Below are 20,794 nucleotides of genomic sequence, written 5' to 3' on the forward strand. Positions count from 1 at the left end.
AAAAAACAGAAGAATGACTTTCTAAATGGTCTCAGATTATTGGTGCTCAGTTTGTGCTGAATAAAAGCATGTGTAGCACTTTGGGATACAGGTTTTTTAGATAGGTGAAATATTAAAAGATGTCAGGGCTTGTCAGGTCTCAAAAGGGGCTGAGTGGCCTCAGACTCCAGAGGGTTAAGATTCACAACAATGAAAGTGTTGATTTGACTTTTCTTTATAATACATGAAAATCTCTATACTGTAAATAACCTGCATTATAAAAATATTTCTTTTGTGGCCAGTCCTATGCTTAGGCAGGACCAAAGTAAAGTAAAGTTATGATTTATATTGTAATATAACACACAATATAAATTATACCACAGTTTTATAGTAATAATAATAAAAAATATGAGCCGAGATCAGTTTCTGTTTGAAAAAGGCGTTTAAAGTGATTAAGGGAAAAGTGATTCATCTGGGAAGCTTTGCTTCGTGTGATCTCGTTAATGTCCATTTGTTGATGTCACAGAACCATCATGTCTGGCCTCTGAAGGACGGTGTAGTAATTCGTCTCATGGCCAACGAGAGACCTCAGGTTGCCATGTGTGGACACTGGAAGCATGGCAGCAAGACTAAAGAAAAAAATGCATCAGAATCAGTAAAACCGCACAGATGAAATATAGCTCCATTTGAAATGCCCATGCATTACCAATGTGATGTGTTTGGCTTTACTGATGTCGGGCCACGTTTCATATAGAAGCTTTGATCGACGTTTTTGAAGCAGTTTGCCTCTGCAGCTGCCCTGTTCCATGTGGTCCCGCCCAGAACGCTTGTGGGCAGGGTGATGTGACAGACCAGTTAGGCCCAGCTGCTCCATCACTGTGGGTTACTGGGCGGGGGGTTGGATGAGCAGAGAACTAGTTACGAAAGCATGAGAACTAAAATTTTGTTTCCTTGTCCCCATAAACATCCTTGCAAGGCCATAATTTTTCCACAAAAACATGTTGACAATAATTTAATGATTAGACTTCCAAGAAACGTTTGCATGTCCCACATTCGCTTATTTTGTCAGTCATAGCTAAAAATTACAAGAACAAGACTAAAATCAATAACTTTATTTGAGGAGGCACAAACATTATAATAGTACACTCTTACTTAATGTATTAATTAACCAAAAACTACTAAGTGTTAGCTACGTATTGATCCCATTGTTTGTTCATCATTAATCAGTCATAATGGATCATATATTTCATGCACTATATTTGATTTGTACTTGAATAGTAACTAAGTTACTTGTGCTCCCTCAAGCAAAGTGTTACTGTAAAATCAGACAGAGAAATTGCACAAACTCCATGTGTTTAATGCAGTTGTAGCAAGAACGAAAACTTTCACTTCACCCGCCTAATGTTAAGTGCATGTAAATGTATCGGCCTGCAGGCTTTGCAATAGATGTAATCTCTAGGAATACCACAGGAAATGCATACCTACCATTTCTAATTTGGCAAGGTTGTTTGGTAGTGACTGGCAGAAATTCTTAGCACTAATGGTCATCAAGTTGGAGGATTTTTTCCCCTTCTTACAATGCAGACATCGTTTAATTAGCTTTAAAAACGTTGTTTTGTGTTGTCCGAAAACATTCAAATTGGTGCTGGTCCATGATTCACTTAATATTTTGCTTAAAAGTTATTTCAGCACAGTCAGAGACTTGGACCAGAAGCATAAAATGGTTAAAGAATCTTAGACATGATATTCTTGTACAGTCTCAATAAAGCGTTTTATTCATGGGTAACATTTACCGTGTCAATAGTCGTTTTTTTTTCCAGACCACATTTCTGGAAAACAGCAAAACACAATCAGTACACAAATGGGACACTGAAGCTCAAAATCTTACAGTGGTGGATGGCTATTTAAATGCCAGGTAAACAGTAAAAGTAAATGCTTTTGGAAATTCATTATCTAGAAATGTTGTTGTGTGTGAATATATATATAAATATATATATAGGGGCGGCATGGTGGTGCAGTGGTTAGCACTGTTGCCTCACACCTCTGGGACCCGGGTTCGAGTCTCCACCTGGGTCACATGTGTGTGGAGTTTGCATGTTCTCCCCATGTCGTCGTGGGGTTTCCTCCGGGTACTCCGGTTTCCCCCCACGGTCCAAAAACATGCTGAGGCTGATTGGACTTGCTAAATTGCCCATAGGTGTGCGTGTGTGAGTGGATCCAGCAATGGGCTGGCCCCCCATCCTGGGTTGTTCCCTGCCTCATGCCCATTGCTTCTGGGATAGGCTCCGGCCCCACTGCGACCCAGTAGGATAAGTGGTTTGGAAAATGGATGGATGGATGGATATTATATATATATATAATGGAACGGGATGAAAAAAGCAGCAGGACGGAATAAAAACAAAAAAAAGGTCATTTTGGTGTCGGCATGGAGGAGAGAGCCCGGGTTTATACAGGGCTGCCACTGCAAGCTGGGCCAAACACTCAGTCATATACAGTGACTATGTGCAACAGATGAGCTGAAGGGGTGACTTCTCCCTGACTTCTCTCTGCCCCAGGACATCCACGCCTCCCTGCCATCTTATAATATGACACAGAGATATTAAACAAGAGGATAATTATGCCCTTGGGGTATTTTAACCTTTTTTTTTTTACTAGCCCCCCAACCTTCCCTTTAATAAATAGCTGTAATTTTTAAGCACAACAAATACAGCTGAAACAGTGAGGAGGATGCTCATTTCTTTGTTGCTTTTGCTGTACTAAGCTTTTATACAGGTATTCTTTTAAGTTTCATCTCTGCATTCCTGTATTATGCCCTTGTGTTTTCAGCAATCACGGTGCATTTAGACTTTATACACACATATGTCGACGAATACATAGTAGAGTGCTGTGTAAAGTGACCTCTTTCCATTCCATCTCTGTAGGATGGCTCCAAGCAAAAGCAGGTGCGTAAGAAGACCGTGTCCTTCAGCACTATGCCCAACGATCGCAAGATCAACAGCACGGCAGCCTGCATGGCCTTCATGATGGAGGGCTGCGAGATGAAGAAGGTACGCTCCAACTCTCGCATGTACAGCCGCTACTTTCTGCTGGATCCGGACATGCACTGGCTACGATGGGAACCCTCCAAGAAGGACTCGGAGAAGGCAAAGCTGGAAATCAAGAGCATCAAGGAGGTGCGGCTGGGGAAGAAGACCCCAGTGCTCCGCAGCAATGGCCTCTCTGACCAGTTCCCTGAGGAGTGTGCCTTCTCCATTATCTATGGAGAAAATTATGAGTCCCTGGACCTGGTGGCCAGCACAGCAGACGTAGTCAACACCTGGGTGATGGGTCTTCGCTACCTAGTCTCCTATGGGAGGCACACAGTAGACATTATTGAACCCAGTCAGGCCAGCTTGAGGACCTCCTGGATCAGCTCCTTGTTTGAAGCAGCTGACATGGAAAAAAAGGGACACATTGACCTCCCCAAAGCCACCCAAATTATCAGGGGCTTGAACCCTGGGATGAAAGTATCACAGATACAGCTGAAGATTAAGGAGCTCCAAAAGGTTAGAGATCAGTATGGGGAGGAGATAACAATTGACATATTCACAGAGGCCTACTGTGAATTGTGTACCCGACCTGAGATCTTTTTCCTCTTGGTTCAGTTCTCCAGCAACAAGGAATACCTGGATTGTAAGGACTTGATGCTCTTTGTGGAGGTTGAGCAAGGGATGGAAGGGGTGACAGAGGAGATGTGCATGGAGATCATACACAAATATGAGCCATCTACAGAGGGTAAGGAGCGAGGGTACCTCTCCATTGATGGCTTCACGCACTACCTCCTCTCATCTGAGTGCCATATATTTGACCCTCAGCACAAATTTGTCTGTCAGGACATGACGCAGCCTCTCTCGCACTATTACATTAATGCCTCACACAATGCCTCCCTTCTTGAAGACCACTTCTGGGGTTCCTCAGACCTTAATGGCTACATCAGGGCACTTAAGATGGGCTGCCGCAGCGTAGAGGTTGTGGTTTGGGATGGCCCTGACAATGAGCCTCACATCTACGTGGGAAATTCTGTTACCTCTCAGCTAGCCTTCTGCAAGGTCCTGGATGTCATCAACCAATATGCCTTTGAAAGCTCAGAATACCCTCTGATCCTCTGCCTGGTGACTCATTGTAGCATTCGCCAACAAAAGGTCATGGCGCAGCACATCAAGAAGATTCTTGGCGACAAGCTATACGTGAATCCCCCTGACCCCAGAGAACATTACCTGCCCAGTCCTGAGAAACTGAAAAGGAAGATACTCCTTAAAGGAAAGCAGCTGCCTCCCAGTCACCCAGATTCCGAAGGGGATGTTACAGATGAGGATGAGGGAATGGAAATGAGCCGAAGACTTGGCACAGATGAGAGGGACCAGCTTAATGGAATGAGCTGTAAAAAGCTGAGGCTGTGTAAGGAGCTGTCCAATCTAGTCACTTTGTGCAAGTCAGTGCAATTCAGAGATTTTGAAGTCTCAAAGAGGTGTCAGAAATATTGGGAGATGTGCTCTTTCAATGAAGTTGATGCTAACAGATTTGCTAATGAGTCCCCAGAGGACTTTGTGTGCTTCAACAAAAGGTTCCTCTCTCGGGTGTACCCAAGCCCCATGAGAATCGATGCCAGTAACATGAACCCACAGGACTTCTGGAAGTGTGGATGTCAGATTGTGGCCATGAATTATCAGACACCTGGCCTGATGATGGACCTCAACTTGGGCTGGTTTCGCCAGAACGGAAATTGTGGCTACGTGCTCCGGCCTGCGATTATGAGGGAGGAGGTGTCCTATTTCAGTGCTAATGCCAGAGACTCTCTTCCTGGGGTATCTGCTCAGTTGCTGCACATCAAACTGATAAGTGGTCAGAATCTACCCAAGCCTAAGGGATCTGCTGCTAAAGGTGATGTGGTGGAGCCCTATGTCTACGTGGAAATCCATGGGATCCCTGCGGACTGTGCTGAGCAAAGGACTAAAACCGTCTCCCAGAATGGGGGCAACCCTGCTTTTGAGGAGAGCTTTGAATTTCAGATCAACCTACCGGAGTTAGCGGTGCTCCGCTTCGTGGTGCTGGACGACGACTACATCGGGGATGAGTTCATCGGACAGTACACCATTCCCTTTGAGTGCCTGCAGCCTGGATACAGACACGTTCCACTACAGTCCCTGACTGGGGAGTTCCTTGTCAATACCACACTCTTCGCGCACATTGCCATCACGAATCGACGGGGTGGGGGCAAGGCCCACAAGAGGGGTTTGTCCGTGAGGAAAGGGCGGAAAGCAAGGGAGTATACCTCTACCAAAACAACTGGAATCAAAGCAGTGGACGAGGTCTTCAGGGCATCCACGCAGCCACTGAGAGAAGCTACGGACCTGCGAGAAAACGTGCAGGTATTGAACTGGCTGCTCTTTGCGTGTTTTTTGTTTCACTGTAAGGCAGACTTGAGTATCTATGCATAGCCTGATATAATTTCCCATACTGTAGGTGTTTCCTTTTTCTTTCACTTGATGAGCAGAGGAGCTCCTTATATTCCTGTACTCTCTAAGCAGTGTTTTCCAACCATGTCCTTGCTAATTGTTGAACCAAGTACAAGCAATCAAGAACACCAAATACCTGATAGGAGGGTGTTTGGAGCTGGGAGGGAACAAATGTGTGGATTGTCGGGGGGGGGGCCCGAGGACTGGGTTGGGAGACACTGGCTTAGAGCTGGACCTTGTGAAAACAATGGGTTGAAAAATCATTATGATAAAGAAATATACAGTAAAATCGATTATAGTGGATTCGCTTAATAACAGAATATCGTCTATAACAGACGAGGTCTGCTGATCCCGGCCGTGCGCCTTTAAGAACATGCAGAAACAGCATCGGATATAGCGGACTCACATATAATGGAATTTCACTTATAATGGACAAACAATTTGGTCCTCAAGACTGCTGTTAGCTGTAGTTTTGTTTGGCAAAAACGGACATGCAGGCTCCGCCTACAAGGCGTGTGACGTGCCGGTGATATCCAGCGCAGATACGTAGTCGGGATTCTTAATAGTCACGCATCTGGTCAGGTAAAGTTGGATTACTACATGTACAATATAATAATCTATAGTGTGTCTGCTGGGGTGTGGCATGAGTAAACGGTGTCCTGTAGTTGTGTTCTGGGCATACAGCAACTCTAACTGTTTTGCCAGGTCCCTTGAAGTCCGTTATAATTGGATGTTACTGCACTCCAAAGTCTTTGAAAGCCTTGTGCCAGTCTTAGTTTTTTTGCACGTCCATTTATCAGTACACATAAATTTTATATTTGTCCGATTTTTTTTGGTACATAGTACAGATATGTTTAGATCACACTGGATTCAAGGTAGGTACATTTCATATTGAAGCGTACTGTTTTCTAAGATGAGTGGTAAATTAACTACTGCCTAGTAATTATGAAGTTAAACTTTTCTTAAATTAGTGATTTAAATGTATTTGGACCTTGATGAAGGTCATGCTTTTTCTACTCTGATTAAATTGAAGTGTAACACTATGCCATCACCCCTACAGATGTGAGACCTTGACTTTTGCAGTTTCAGTTCTTCATGAGTTGGCTGTGAACAATTAAACTGGAATATTTTTGAACCTCGTTGAATGATTGCTGAGACTCATAACCAATAAGCCAAAAACTGTGCTGAAAATGATTTGGATCACGTAAAATAATAAAGCATATAAATATTAGTGTTATCTAATATTTGTTAGTGTAACTATGTAATGCAGACTGTAAATAAGATAAAAAAAAACAAACTGCAGGATCTACGGATCTTGGCTTGAGTTCGCCACACACCTTTGCCTCAGCAACCAGCTTCATTCATATCTGTTCCAAATGAACTGCATCACTATCCCTTGAAATGCATTAGAAGTAAAATTCCAAAAATTATGAATGAATATTTTTCTGCTGAGTGTCACGATCCGGAAATACTGGAGACGGCGATCGTGCGGGAAACAGGCAAGGGAAACCAGGTACGGGGAATAACGGGGTTTTATTAAAGTAACGGGGACTAGGGAGCATCGGACAGGGACTAACAATCATCCACAATGACGGACAAGGGTAACAGGCAACACCAGGACTTAAAACAGGACAAGACTAAGCAAAGTAATCAGACAAGGCTGGAAACAATCAGGGACGCACACGCGGGTAATCAGGGGGCGTGGCACACACGAGGAGCCGACGAGCCGGGCCATGACAGAACCCCCCCCCCCAAAGGCGCGCTTCACCGGGCGCGCCAGGGAGGAGGCGACGAACGGGACACAGGAACCGGGACCGAGAAAAGAACAAAACTAACGAGAGACCGGAAACAGGACAGAGGCACAAAACATAGCGAGAGACAGAACGTAAGACACGACATGACACAGGACCGGGAAAGCGGAGAGACAGACCAGGAAGGGAGAGACAGGAGGGACAGGCGGGACACTAGGAGCGGGAGTGCAAGGAGGGAACATCGGGAAACGAGGAGCAGGAAAGGGCGGAACAGACGGGCGACTAACAAAAGCAGACGGGGCAAAGACATGAGGTACGAAGGCAGAGGCATAGGGCGAGCAGGAGGGGGTACCAAGGGGAGCCCGAGGGAGCCTAAGCGGGCGACGGGAGGCAGCCGGAGGGGCCGCAGGCGGCCGGGAGGCCGGAGCCGGAGGGGACCCCGGAGGGGCCGAGGAGACAGGGCGAGGGACCCGCGGAGGGGCCAGGGAGGGAGCACGGGGGAAGGGGACGAGGGAGCAGGAGGGGCCCACGGCGAAGGCCCGGAGGAGGGGGGAGCCGCAGCAGGCGGCGACGTCCGGTGGAGGGCCGGAGGTAGGGGCCCCGCAGGCAACCGAGGAGCCGCCGTCGGGGAGCCCGCAGGTGACCGACCAGGCTCCGGAGAGGGGAGCGAGGCAGGGCGACGAGGCCTCGGAGGGGGACCCGCAGGCGACAGCCGACCCGGAGGGCCAGGACCCACGGGCACCAACCGAGCCCCAGCGCAGGCGAGGGAGGGCGAGCCAGGGGGCAGGGCGGGCGGGACCCCAGCCCTGCGTCTGTGTCCCCTTCCCCTGCGGGACACAGACAGGCCGACCCGAGGTCGGGGTTGATGTCGCTGGGGCGAGGGACAAGGGGTTACAAGTTCTGTCCCCAAGGGGTCCCATTCCAGCTCCTCCACCTCCGAAGAGGGAGGAGCCAAGATGGAGTTGTCCGGGACCACCTCGGGGACTAGGACAGGGACTGGAGCTGCTGCAGGCGGAGGGGGCGCCTCTGGAGCTGCAGCAGGGAGAGCGGGCGCCTCTGGAGCTGCAGCAGGGAGAGCGGGCGCCTCTGGAGCTGCAGCAGGGAGAGCGGGCGCCGGGACAGAAACGCGGTCAGGAACTGGAGCGCGGTCAGGAACTGGAGCGCGGTCAGGAACTGGAGCGCGGTCAGGAACTGGAGCTGGCTGCAGTGGGGGCGCCTGCCCGGGAGCTGCAGCAGGCGGCTGCAGAGGGGGCGCCTGCCCGGGAGCTGCAGCAGGCGGCTGCAGAGGGGGCGCCTGCCCGGGAGCTGCAGCAGGCGGCTGCAGAGGGGGCGCCTCTGCAGGAACTGGAGCGCGGTCAGGAACTGGAACGCAGTCAGGGACAGGAACTGGAACGCAGTCAGGGACAGGAACTGGAACGCAGTCAGGGACAGGAACGCAGTCAGGGACAGGAGCTGCAGCAGGCGGAGGGAGCGCCTCTGGGGCTGCAGCAGCGCGGTCAGGGGGCGCCTCGGGCGTGGACGCTGGAGCTGCTGCAGGCACGGGAAGTGCTGGCTCTGGAACAGCAGGCGGCAGCGGCTGCGCAGGCAGCGAAGGCGGCTGCGCAGGCGGGTGCGCAGGCGGGAGCGGTTGCTCGGGCGCGGGGTCCACCGGCAGAGGCGGTCGTTCCCCTGTGGGAGCCCCCTCTCCAAGGCGCGCGTCTCCGGGCGCGTCAGGGAGCGAAGGCGGCTGCTCAGGCGCCGGAGCCGCAGGCAAGGGCAGCGGATCGGGCGCTGGAGCCGATTGCAGAGATGACTGCGGAGGTTGTTGCGCAGGCAGAGGCAGCAGCTGCGCGGGTAAAGGCGGCGGCTGCACAGACGGTGGCAGCGACTGCTGTGCAATCAGCGGCGACGGCGGCTGGATGGACGCCGGTGTTGCGGGCAACGGCGACTGTCCCGGAGCGGGATCCGCCGGTAGGGACGGCTGCTCCGGCTCGGGTTCCGCTATCAGAGTCGGCTGCTCCGACGGGGCAACAGAGGCCCTCTGTAGCTGGAGAAGCTGTTTGAGGTCCCCTGCCAGCCGGTCGAGGTCCTCCCGCTCGGAGGCGGGAGTAAACGCGTCGAAGCCCCTTCTCAGACGGACAGTGAGCGCTTCCACCTCGTCGCTCACTGGAGGTGCCACCTCCGCTAACGCCCTCCAGAACAGCCCCTGGAGGGCGAAGAATTGATTGGCGAGGGCTGCCGTCTTCCCTGGGAGAGGCGAGGGATACGCCTCCGGGGTGGCTGCCGCGGGAGGTGGAACTAGGACGTCCGGCGCGGGTAGGGCAGAAGTAGCCCTTATCAGAGCGCGGGGTACCCGGGGAATAACGTCCCTCATCGCTCTGACACCTCGGTTAGCCAGCCGCTCGGGCCGAAAGAGGTACCGCTCTAAAGGCGGTCGCTGCTCTCCAGTGTGTGGCTCCAGGTCCGGGAAGAGGAAGAGCTCCTCCTCTTCGTCCTCGCTCGATGGCCATAACATCGCTACGGGGCACTCCTTCCTTCGGGACGGCTCCAGGGCGGTAACCAGTTCGGGTACCTTTTCCTCGCTCTCTGGAGGGAGCCATGCAGGGGAGAGCGAGCAGGCTCCCAGACGGATTGTCTCCTCTGGGACCCTCTTCTTCCTCCGCTTACTCTTCTTCTGGAGGTCCGTCATTCTGTCACGATCCGGAAATACTGGAGACGGCGATCGTGCGGGAAACAGGCAAGGGAAACCAGGTACGGGGAATAACGGGGTTTTATTAAAGTAACGGGGACTAGGGAGCATCGGACAGGGACTAACAATCATCCACAATGACGGACAAGGGTAACAGGCAACACCAGGACTTAAAACAGGACAAGACTAAGCAAAGTAATCAGACAAGGCTGGAAACAATCAGGGACGCACACGCGGGTAATCAGGGGGTGTGGCACACACGAGGAGCCGACGAGCCGGGCCATGACACTGAGTGTCATAACGAGACCTTTTAAGCATTTATGACAGAATGGGTTACGGAAGTAAATGTTATCGTCGATGTCGGAAACAGGGGGGACAAAGGGCAAAATGCCGCAAGAAATCTTAAAAGGCCCCTAAAAACAGTTATGGAGGAAAAATTTGGCCCCAAGATTAAAAAATAAATATTTACCAGTTTAGGACAATATCCTAATCCTACATTAAGCCATCATTTTGTTTTTATTCCTTTAATTTAATTTCAATTTCTGTCTCTAACACACACTCACACAAACAGTACAGTTGTTCACATTATGTACAGTACATAACTTTACGTACAGTAACATGTAACTACATACAGTGCTACTATGTAACATTTTTACGATACCTGGCAGAAGCCAATTTTATTTTTTAATAGGAACAAATAAGCCGATCTCTGCTAGGGGAGTAGCTACACAAAGTCTCCTTACCCATGGCCTCTAAACCCCCCCATCAGACACTTTTACAGTATTCACTCATGTTGGCACAAGGTATGCATTTTAACCTGGGCTCAAGTCACATTAGAACCAAACCTCATGCATTTATTACTATTTTCAAAAAGTGCCCCCAAATATCTTTTACATTTCCTGTACTGGTCACCATGGTTAATTTTCACATCATGTACATTGAAATTTTTTATTTGTCGCTTTTTTTTAGGAGAAATACAAAATAAATAAATGAATTGCTCTGATTTCACACACTAGTTAATTCAAGGCCAGAATTGAAACATGTGTTTATACATCATGGAAAGGGCATTTTAAAATGTCTCAGATGCCTTTAGAAAACTGAAAGGGTGCTTTATTTGTGATTTGCACAACTACAGGGCCATTCTGCCATACATGCCCTCTTTGAGACACACACAGGTACAAGGGAAGCCTGGGGTCAGGCATTTATCCAGCGCTGCTGGACCATTTGAGAGTTAAGAACCTTTCCCAAGAGTCCAGCAGAGACGTGACTCTGCCAAAGGCAGAATTCAAACCGGCAGCATTGCCATCGCAACCACAGAGTCGCAGCCCACTGAGTCACACACTGCACACATGCTTTCCCCTGAACGCCTCAGCATGTTCAATTGCCGACATACAGTACAGGGGCCCGATCTGTGAACCTCTGGGGATCCTGAGAAGAAAAAAATGTTCATACTGGAGGGTCCATGTGTTTCACTTGGGTGGCTGCCTTGGTTTAGATTAAACCTTTTCGAACGAAGAAAAACTAATTGAAATAAGAGAAACAAACTGAATGGGTGACCTTTTGGTTGGAGGCCAGTTGAATGAAAAATGAAAGTTCACATTCGGTCCACAGAAGGATGTCCGGCTCCTCTCTCCAGCCAGCTCTGTTGTACTGTAAGGTAGCCTGTGAAGTTTCATCACATTCTGAATGTAAGAGACTGGGGCGTACAGATACGACTAAGCCTGAAAGCTGCCGTGAAGCTAAGGACTAAGGATCTCAGTGTCTGTCTGTTACTCAAAGGGCTTTAATAGGGTCCAGTAAGCTTCTGTAACAAATTTGATCTTGTTTTTTTATGGTGCATTTTATGGCCCTTGTTACTTTTATAGTCAACGGTAGGCTGAGACTGAAGTACTGCTTGCGATATTTTTGTATCATATGAAAAATATACTTGAAGATAATGATTAGTGCAGTTTAATGCTTTGTGTAGACAAGCCAGCATAAGAAAGCAAATGTATACTGACTTAGCTGTAGTGTTTCGGGTATAGCCCCAAGTCTGTTGGTCTTATTGTCATACCTGTAGCAAAACTACAGAGGTAGCAGTTATGTGGACCTGACAGCATTTGTCTTAATTGATTGACAATGTTGGGGAAGTTTGTCACGCAAGTGATGCATTACAGACAGAGGTGGAAAGTTCAGGTCAAAAAAGTAAAAATCCAGACCATGGTTTTGCGTCAACCAATCAGTTGAGCATAAAGAGTCACAGTCACAGAGTCCTCAACTGGTTGGTTGAAAGAAAACCTTGGTCTGGACTTGTACTTTCTGAACCTGGACTTTCTACCTCTGTCTGCAATCACAATCACAGTGACTTATGTGACTGACTTCCCCAGCACTGTTAATTGTGTGCCATTAACATGAATGCCGTTTACTCAGAGTATATTTAGCTTTGCCAGAACAGCATGCCACTTCAACCCTGGTGAAGATTCCAGCTAGTGTTTGAAACTTAAGTGCAAAATGATGGGCAGTTTTTTGGTGTTCCTGATCACAAGCCCTTTTGCTGAAGGCCGGGTGCTCAGATTTAAACCAATGCACATCTAATATAGAACCTTCTCGTAAGCACCCACCCGTAACACTCCCCTCTTTGTGGATCCGGGGAAACTCTGAAAACCTTTCCAAGGTCAGGCAAAGTCCGCGGTGTGGGTCTGACCTGCTCAGAGGAGCTGCTGCTGTGTGTCTGAGCTTGCGACTGCCGAGTCTTTGAATCGGCCAGCCCAAGGCCCTGGAACACAGCGCTCACGCATAATGCCGTCTTTCTGTCCTGCTGGAGTTCCTTGTGAGAGGCAGCCATCTTTCCCACGCTGTAGGGAAAGCTTCCAAAGAAAACCCCGGAACACTGCTTCCCCTCCTGTTTTTTTTTTTTTTTTCTCTTTGCCTGTATCTTCTCGTGAAGGCACTGGAAGGTACCGAGGGCTGAAAGACGGATTGTGTTTTTTGTTTTTTCTGCTCTATGGTGGTACGGAGTTGTGTTTCAGCTGGGGCCCAATGTGGGAGGTAGAGACCTGTACAGTCCGTTGATTTTGCTGCTGTAAAAGACACAGACCGTGGACACAAGTTGTTTTGTGGTTTTGTAGGGTCAGTGCTTTCAGTTATTATACATCACTCATGATACATGGCAAAATTAGAGGTTTGTTTTGCTGTATCCCTGGAAACATAGTTTAAGTCCATCAAGGGGCGTCCAGTAGATAGCCAATGTTGAAAAGAAAATTGTTATTAACTGCCATCCTATCCTGGGTGTCCCATGACTTATGCCTCCCAGGGCTGGCTTCAGGCTCGATGTGACCCTATACTGACAGGCGGAGTGGGAGATGGATGGATAGAATCTTGTTATCAGAAATTAGTCTTTCCCAGATCAGAGTTTTATTTTCTCTTGTAAGATTCTCTTACCTGCTCTCACCCACTTATCTTGATGCATACTTTGCAGTGCTTGTTGTTGCCAATGCAGTGCACATTTTGGGAATAATCTGTCCATAGCAACACAGGCATGACTGCCGAGCAGAGTGCAGAATAGACACATGTGAGTAATCCTTCATCACGTTGCGTTGGCATTCTAACCTTCCACTCCTGCATCACTGGTATGAATAAAACTACTGGTCAACGGAAGTGTGAAGGCCGATCATGTAACTGTTTCTGAATCATTGCTTTTTCTCGCTCTCCTTTTAAGAATGCCGTGGTGTCCTTCAAAGAGCTCTGTGGGCTGACACCGGCTGCCAACATGAAGCAGTGCATTCTGACGGTGTCCACCTGGCTAATGAACAGTGAGCGCCCCCTGCAGGTAATGGTGGACCTCGACGAGGCCTACCCTGCCATGGAGGCCCACGGTCCCGTCCCAGAGCTGCTACGAAAGGTCCTCACTGCCTATGACACGGTGAGCCCCACTCTGCTCTCTCTCTGTGACACGAGCCCCGTTTCCATGCTAGCTGCTCTCACAACCAGTCAAGGAACGCTGCCGCAGGTGATAGTTTTAGCATTGGGCAGGAATCTGGCTTTGCTGTGGTTGCCTTCAAAGCTTCGGAACATGAGACCAGTATTTTTTCCAAAAATAAAGCAAAAATAAAAGAATCAATTTCTAGCAGATCTTGTACTCCACTTGAAATGAATTACATAGATGTCATTACTTTATACTGTAATTTAAACAGGACTACAATTGAAAATTGTATAATAGCACTAATTTTAGTGTTAAAATCATACAGTATATAGTATTTTCAGCAATCATACAAAAGTGTATTTTTTTACTTGATTGCTATAATCTATACCTGATTGAGTTAACTAATTCAGATAACTGATTAATTGAGCTGGTGGTGAAATTTTGGAATGAGGTGACCCTGAGGAGAGGGTTAGGAACTGAGGCAGTGTTCTTCTAGCCATCCAACAAGATAGCAATAAAGTTTTGGAAAACAAAAAAAAAAACCTTTTTTATCGTGTTGCTTTTGGGGCGGCCTGGTGGCGCAGTGGATAGCACTGCTTTTTCACACTGGGGTTCGAGTCTCCGCCCTGGCCCCGTGTGTGGAGTTTGCATGTTCTCCACGTATCCTCAGGGGTTTCCTCAAAATTCTTGTAGTTGCCAAATAGAACAGCCTTTACTGTTATTACACAACATACAAATTGTCGAAGTGTTAATAATAGATTTTTGTATTATAATCATGTCATGGGTTGGACTCCTGTAATGAGTTGTTACCTGCTTTGTCCTTGTAGCTTCCAAGATAGGCTCTGGACTGCTGTGACCTAGCATAGGACAAGCGAGTGTAGAAAATGAAAGAGTGTGTTGCTGTTAATTTATGTATGTCCAACTGTTTTTTTCTGAGGAAATATATACTATACTTGCTACCCAGAAAAATAGCCTTAAACTTTTCCTTTAACTGGGGTGTGTTTTTACACACTTTGGCTTGCAAAAGTACTGAATCCCTCTTAAAGTTATCATATTTGCTTGAATAGCAAATGATAAATACACATACAGTACAATCAAAAATCAGCAAAATTTTTAAATAAATTTTAACTTGCCAAACGAGCGAGGTCTTGCAATACGAGTATTACGTATACGCTTTGGCTGCCTAAAATCACATAATCCCACCACAGCCGATGGTTCTTCTCTTTCGTTGTGAGACTGTAGATAATCATCTCCCATGCTCGGTCTTCGTCGGCGTCCCTCATTTGTGTAGTCAAAATTTAGCAGAAAAGCACCACCTGAATAAGGGCGTAGCAGTGCGAGCGATGAATCTGTTTAACAACAATGCAATGTCCACATTTCCGTGAAATCAAAAAGGAGGCAAAAGCGGCTGTCATTAGATAGGTTCCTTGTTAAAGTCGCACAAAAAGAAAAAGATTCCAGTAAGCCAACAGATAGCAGTGATTCCGTTAGCTGTAGTGATTCCGTTAGTTGTTGTACAAAATAACCCTCCACTTCTCCTCTCTCTCGTCTCCCTCACAACATCCATCATTCTTTTCAAAGGTAAAGTTCAGGTTAATTTGTTCTATGTATTTTTACTTTATATTTTAAATGAATAATTTTTATCTGAATATTTTGGGTTGTGGAATGAATCATCTGAGTTTCCATTATTTCTAATGGTAAAATTTGTGTTGATACAGTATGCAAATGCTTTGGCTTACAAGCACATTTCCAGAACGAATTATGCTCACAATCCGAGGTTTTAGTCTACTCTATTTGTCCTATCAGAATTTGTATTGTGCTGCCTTGGACAATACATTTTCAAAGTCAAAGTCAATTGCCAGCAAATCTTTTAAAGAAAATGAAAAGCTGAAAATTGCTGCTTGCGTCAGTACTGAACCATACACAATATTATTTGTAGAGCAGAATTTTGTTGTAATAACATTTTGGGGTAAGTAGCTGCCAGCTTTTTACACTATTGAGGAGTGATTATTGACTATTCTCCATGGCAGGTATTTCCAGGTCCATCAGATTGGTTGGATGTTGCTTGTTGACTGCAATTTCCAAAGAAAGCCACAGGTTCTCCAAGGGTTTTACATCTTCAGTTGGACAATGTAGCACATTAACTTTTTAAACTTGTCCTCTATTGCTTCAGCGTTGTGCTGAAATACTCTGTTCGGCCAAAAAAAAGTCGCCATTTGAATTTTTCGTTGGACCACATTTAGCTTTGATTATGGTGCACATTTGTCATGGCATTGTTTCCACAGGCTTATGCAACATCTCACCCTTTATTTTCATCCAGATTTGCATTCATTTCTCACTGAGATCCTGTATTGGCAAGTGAGTTGAACCTCCATAAAGCCTCCTTCAGCACATCCCAAAGACCTTCAGTGAGGTTAAGGTCACAACTCTGTGGTGACCAAGTCATACGTGAAAATGATTCCTCATGCTCCCTGAACCACTCTTTGACCCAATGAACCACTCATTCAAACCCAATGAATCTTGGCATTCTTGTCCTGGAATATGCCCGTGCCAACAGGGAAGAGAAAAGATTCATGATGGTGTAACCTGGCCAGTAGATTCAGGTACTCAGCTGACTTCACTTTATTGCTGCATAATGTTGCTGAGCTGTAATAATGATCCAGCCATTGGCTCTTAAGTATTTGCTGATATAAATTCAAATTGCGACTTTATTTTTTGGCCAGGCAGTGTGTGTGTGTGTGTGTGTGTGTGTGTGTGTGTGTGTGTGTATTTATAATTTTTTCCCCTTGACAAATAGGACAGCATTTTCAGCTTTACAAGATTTGACTTTCACTTTGAAAAATGCATCAGCTTGCTTGGCTACTACCTTTGTCCTCTCTGTTTTCCATCTCTAAGTGTTTGGGTGTGGGGTCAGTTTCTCCAAGACATTATTTGACAAAGACCATTTTGCCTGAAATATATCAATAAAAAATGAAATACAATGTCATCCTCGTTTAATAAGAATGAAGCCCTTAATTTTGAAACCAAATCTGGTTGGAATGGGAAGGAAGGTGAATTCCAAATAAATACAAAATGAAAAGCAGGAAGGATGAGAATTTTTCCTTTCCTGTGTTTGCCTATTGTGTTTGTAGACATTTAGTTCCATTTTGGAGGAATTTCTCTAAAACAAATACCGTGAGTATAGAAATTCACCCTAACCCTAACTATTTTGGCCTACATGCAATAAAAAAATATATTTAAAAAAAATATAGATTTTTATTACCGTTATTGGAGGTGGCATAGTGGTGCAGTGGTTAGCACTGTTGCCTCACACTTCTGGGACCCGGGTTCGAGTCTCCGCCTGGGTTTAATGTGTACAAGTTTGCATGTTCTCCCCATGTTGTCGTAGGGTTTCCTCCAGGTACTCCGGTTTCCCCCCACAGTCCAAAGACATGCTGACGCTAACTGGACTTGCTAAATGGTGTGTGAGTGTGCCCTGCGATGGGCTGGCCCCCCATCCTGGGTTGTTCCCTGCCTCATGCCCATTGCTTCCGGGATAGACTCCGGACCCCCTGCGACCCTCTAGGATAAGCATTTTGGAAAATGGATGGATGGATTACCATTATATATACATCATAGTTTCCAGTGTCCCACTGGCAAAAAGAACATTTCTGAAATAAAAGTAGAGAATAGTTTGTATAGAACAGCGCCCTGTAGCTCCAATAGAGTTGTCATTGAGCTCTAGGTAACCTTCATGAGCAGCTTCCTTCCTCCTCAGTCATCAGGCATGCAGTAAGGTACAGTATGGGGACTGTTCTCTTCCACGTCCTCATGATGCTCTCTGCTGACTTCTAAATAACCATTAATTAAAGCCATTGAGATTTTTTGACTGTCTTCCCCTCTTCTGTGACTTTCCACTGTATCTTGAAGCACTTCTGAATGAACTTTCCTACCTATAGTGTTCTGTTTTACTTTGAAGTATAGTACGGTACCAGAGTCTCACCCTCTGCAAACAGCTGAGTTTATCCAAAACTAGTCAGAGAGTCAGCATAGATAATCACAAATGGGCACCAGGTATATTTTGTGGTGATCTGCTCAGTAATTGGTTATACCCAATTCAGTTTATAGATGCATTTACGAAGGGGGTGTTCAGTTTTTAAAATAAGGTATTTTACTTTTGTAATTTTACTTTTACTAAATGTTATATAGACTTGACTGTGGTGGGTCATTGTGTGCAAATGAAAAGGAAACAAGCTTTATTGAGATAGATACTGGGCAACAGATTTCTATTTGAAATACTTTAAATGGCAGTGGGCAACATTTAGCGATCATTAGTATCCAAAATGAGTAGCTCTTTGTCTCACCTGGTTGGCTGTTGCCCAGCAACACTGCTCAAAAAGTTACCCTGTATATCATCACTTTTGCTCACAGGGTATAATTATCCAACCGAAGATATACGTGCAAATGCTGAAAATAGGTTTTGACTTTCTATATCTGCCACGTGTGTCTGTTTATGGATGGAGGTGGAGTGCACTTTAGCAGGCTACGTCTCAGTGCCAGTGATGAAGTGATGGTGCCAGGTCACCAGTAAAACCCAGCCTCAGCAGAACAGTCACATGTCTGCGGGCCCTTCAGCAGAGCCTCAATCACAAGGTGGCTGCCCCTTCACTGTGACCCCCCCCCCAAGCTTGCTCCCATCCATCTGTGTATCTCATGGAGAGCAAGATGGGGTAAAAAGCAAAAAGATTTTTTTCCCCGCAGGGATTAAAAAAGTATTGCTATATATACACATGCACTATCTATTATTTTATTGTGACATTTATTATGGGGGTGAGGCTTGCTATATATAGGTGATATTAAAGGCAAGACTGGAATTTTTCATGTTTTGAAAGGATATAAATAATGCATTACAATGCAGTATACAGAGCACATAACAAATGGTGGAATTCTTTGCAAAATCCCCAGGGTTGACAGGTGAAAAATGCATGGTATTCATTGTTAGCATATGACTAAAGTAATGTTTTGAAAGGATTGAGATTGAAAAACATTAGTAAACCTAAACAGCTGTGTGGTTACTTAAGGAGTCCGATTATGTCGTGTTATTTTCCAGGAAGTGATTCCTGTTGTCCCAGTCAGCCTTTGTAAAGACCAGGATGTATGGAGACTCGGGCTAAGGAAGTAGCTTGTGTGTGACTTCCTGTCCTTGACTCTTTTTCAGATGATCCAGACCAGCCGGATGCTGATTGAATCTGCTGACGGTGTCTATGGCAGACTCATGCAGTCACAGCGGGCAGGTCAGGAACCGACAGGTCACGCCGGTCGGACCTTTGAGTCTCTCAGCTGACTTCCCCAGAAGACCAAAATGATTAGGATTTAACTAATCGTCCTGTACTACTATTTACCAGAAGGATCTTGAAACAGCAACTGAAATAGTTTTCATACGAAGAATGTAAAAATAGAGTGAGACTCCTGGTACTTTTAATCTTTTTAAGTACAAAAATGAAGGAAACTTCATTAAAATCAGCAACTCTAGATACATTGCGGGACTGTGTAAGGGTGATGGCCTAAAGTATGGAGCACTAATTAATCACTGCAGGACAGAATGCGGATCAGTCACATTCCTTCTCTGCAGGTGCTTTCAATTAATCATTTAGATATATGTCTTTGTAGATTAATGTCAGTGCTATTGCTTCACACCTTCTGGGTTGGGAGAATGAATTCTCCCCCCCACCTCCCATTTGTGGAGGTTGCATGTTCTCCCCCTGTTGCATGGGTGTTATTAGGGCACGGTGTTTTCCTCTCACAGTCCAAAGTCATGCAGTTGGGCAAATTGCCATCTCTGAATGGCCTGTGGTGTGTGATTGTATATGTGTGCATGTGTCCTGAAATGGAGTGCTGTCCCCCTGCCCTGTGCCTTACACCCCAAAACCTTGTATGTGGTAAGTGGTTCGAAGATGGATGGATGTACAGGTGGATGGATGGATTGTTAATGGGGCTGTATCAGTATGACCCCTGTGCCTAAAGTTGGATTAGTTGTGCAGAGCTGTGTTGTGGTCAGAGGTGGATGGCACAGGAGAACTCAAAGCAGGACAGACACAGAAGAAAGTGACTGCTTCCAATTTTAAATAGTTCTGACTTTGAGGAACTTCTTATGTATGTCTTTACTGGCAAGGAATCTGCCAGACATCCTTCCCAAACTTACTTCTTGCTCTGCACTCTTAAACGCTTCCTCTAAGGGGTTGTCAGACGCCTCACTCAGCATCCGTCCTTTTTCAGAGGGTGTCTTCAAGTAGCTGCTCGGTTTGAAACATGCAGTTTCTGACAAGCTACATTGAATCTAAAACACTGAAATGCTCTTCAGATTCAGGGTTTTTGTGTGGGCTGCAAGAGTACATTAGTCTCTTTTTCTCTGTTGACGGATTATATAATACTGTTAAAAATAGTCAAGTGAAGGGGAGAAAAGATCTTTGATGAGGTGTGTGTTTTCTCAAGGTTTTCCTGAAAGCCAGGAAATGAAGCTACATGTTGAAAGACCTTCTGCTAAGTTGTTTGCATTTATTGCATTGTTTGCGGTGTTTGCTTCAATCCTCCAAAGCTGTAGGTTTGATAACTGCTCTGTATGCGTGGAACCTGCGTGTTCTCTGTGTTCTGCACACAGTGTTCAGGTACATTGATTTCCTCTTTCAGTTTAAGTGGAGTCATGTTTCCTAATTATAGGCCAATCTGATGTCCTGGCATCCCATTGAGGGACTCCCCTCCTTTCTGGCCTTTCAGGCTCTGGGCTCACTTTAGCCCTGCCCTGGCTAAGAGGCTATGGAAAACAATTGAATGCTACACCTTCAATCACCAGTCACTGCACCTATTCAACTTTATGATTTTTTTGTAGTTTTAATGTACTAAAATGGCATTGGCCAAAGCCCCACGCTATATTTCGATTGCAGGTCCCCCGGTCAGATGTGGGTCTTTTCACAGGAAAAAGTGACCCAGAAGAGCTTCCTGCCACCCATCATCTCAGTGTTCC

At 46.2% G+C, this 20,794-nt stretch overlaps 1 protein-coding gene across 2 annotated transcripts in view; it reads left to right on the forward strand.

Annotated features, from left to right (window-relative positions):
* LOC125742623 (inactive phospholipase C-like protein 2) overlaps positions 1-20,794 on the forward strand; it is a 77,213-nt gene that overhangs the window by 42,259 nt on the left and 14,160 nt on the right. For both annotated transcript variants that reach the window (XM_049014803.1, XM_049014805.1), the window contains exons 2-4: positions 2,901-5,387; positions 13,591-13,794; positions 18,992-19,067. In XM_049014803.1, coding sequence (XP_048870760.1) covers positions 2,901-5,387; positions 13,591-13,794; positions 18,992-19,067 — 2,767 coding nt within the window. The remainder of the gene's footprint in view (positions 1-2,900; positions 5,388-13,590; positions 13,795-18,991; positions 19,068-20,794) is intronic.

The sequence above is a fragment of the Brienomyrus brachyistius genome, chromosome 5 (assembly GCF_023856365.1).
Source record: "Brienomyrus brachyistius isolate T26 chromosome 5, BBRACH_0.4, whole genome shotgun sequence".
Classification (NCBI taxonomy): Eukaryota; Metazoa; Chordata; class Actinopteri; order Osteoglossiformes; family Mormyridae; genus Brienomyrus; species Brienomyrus brachyistius.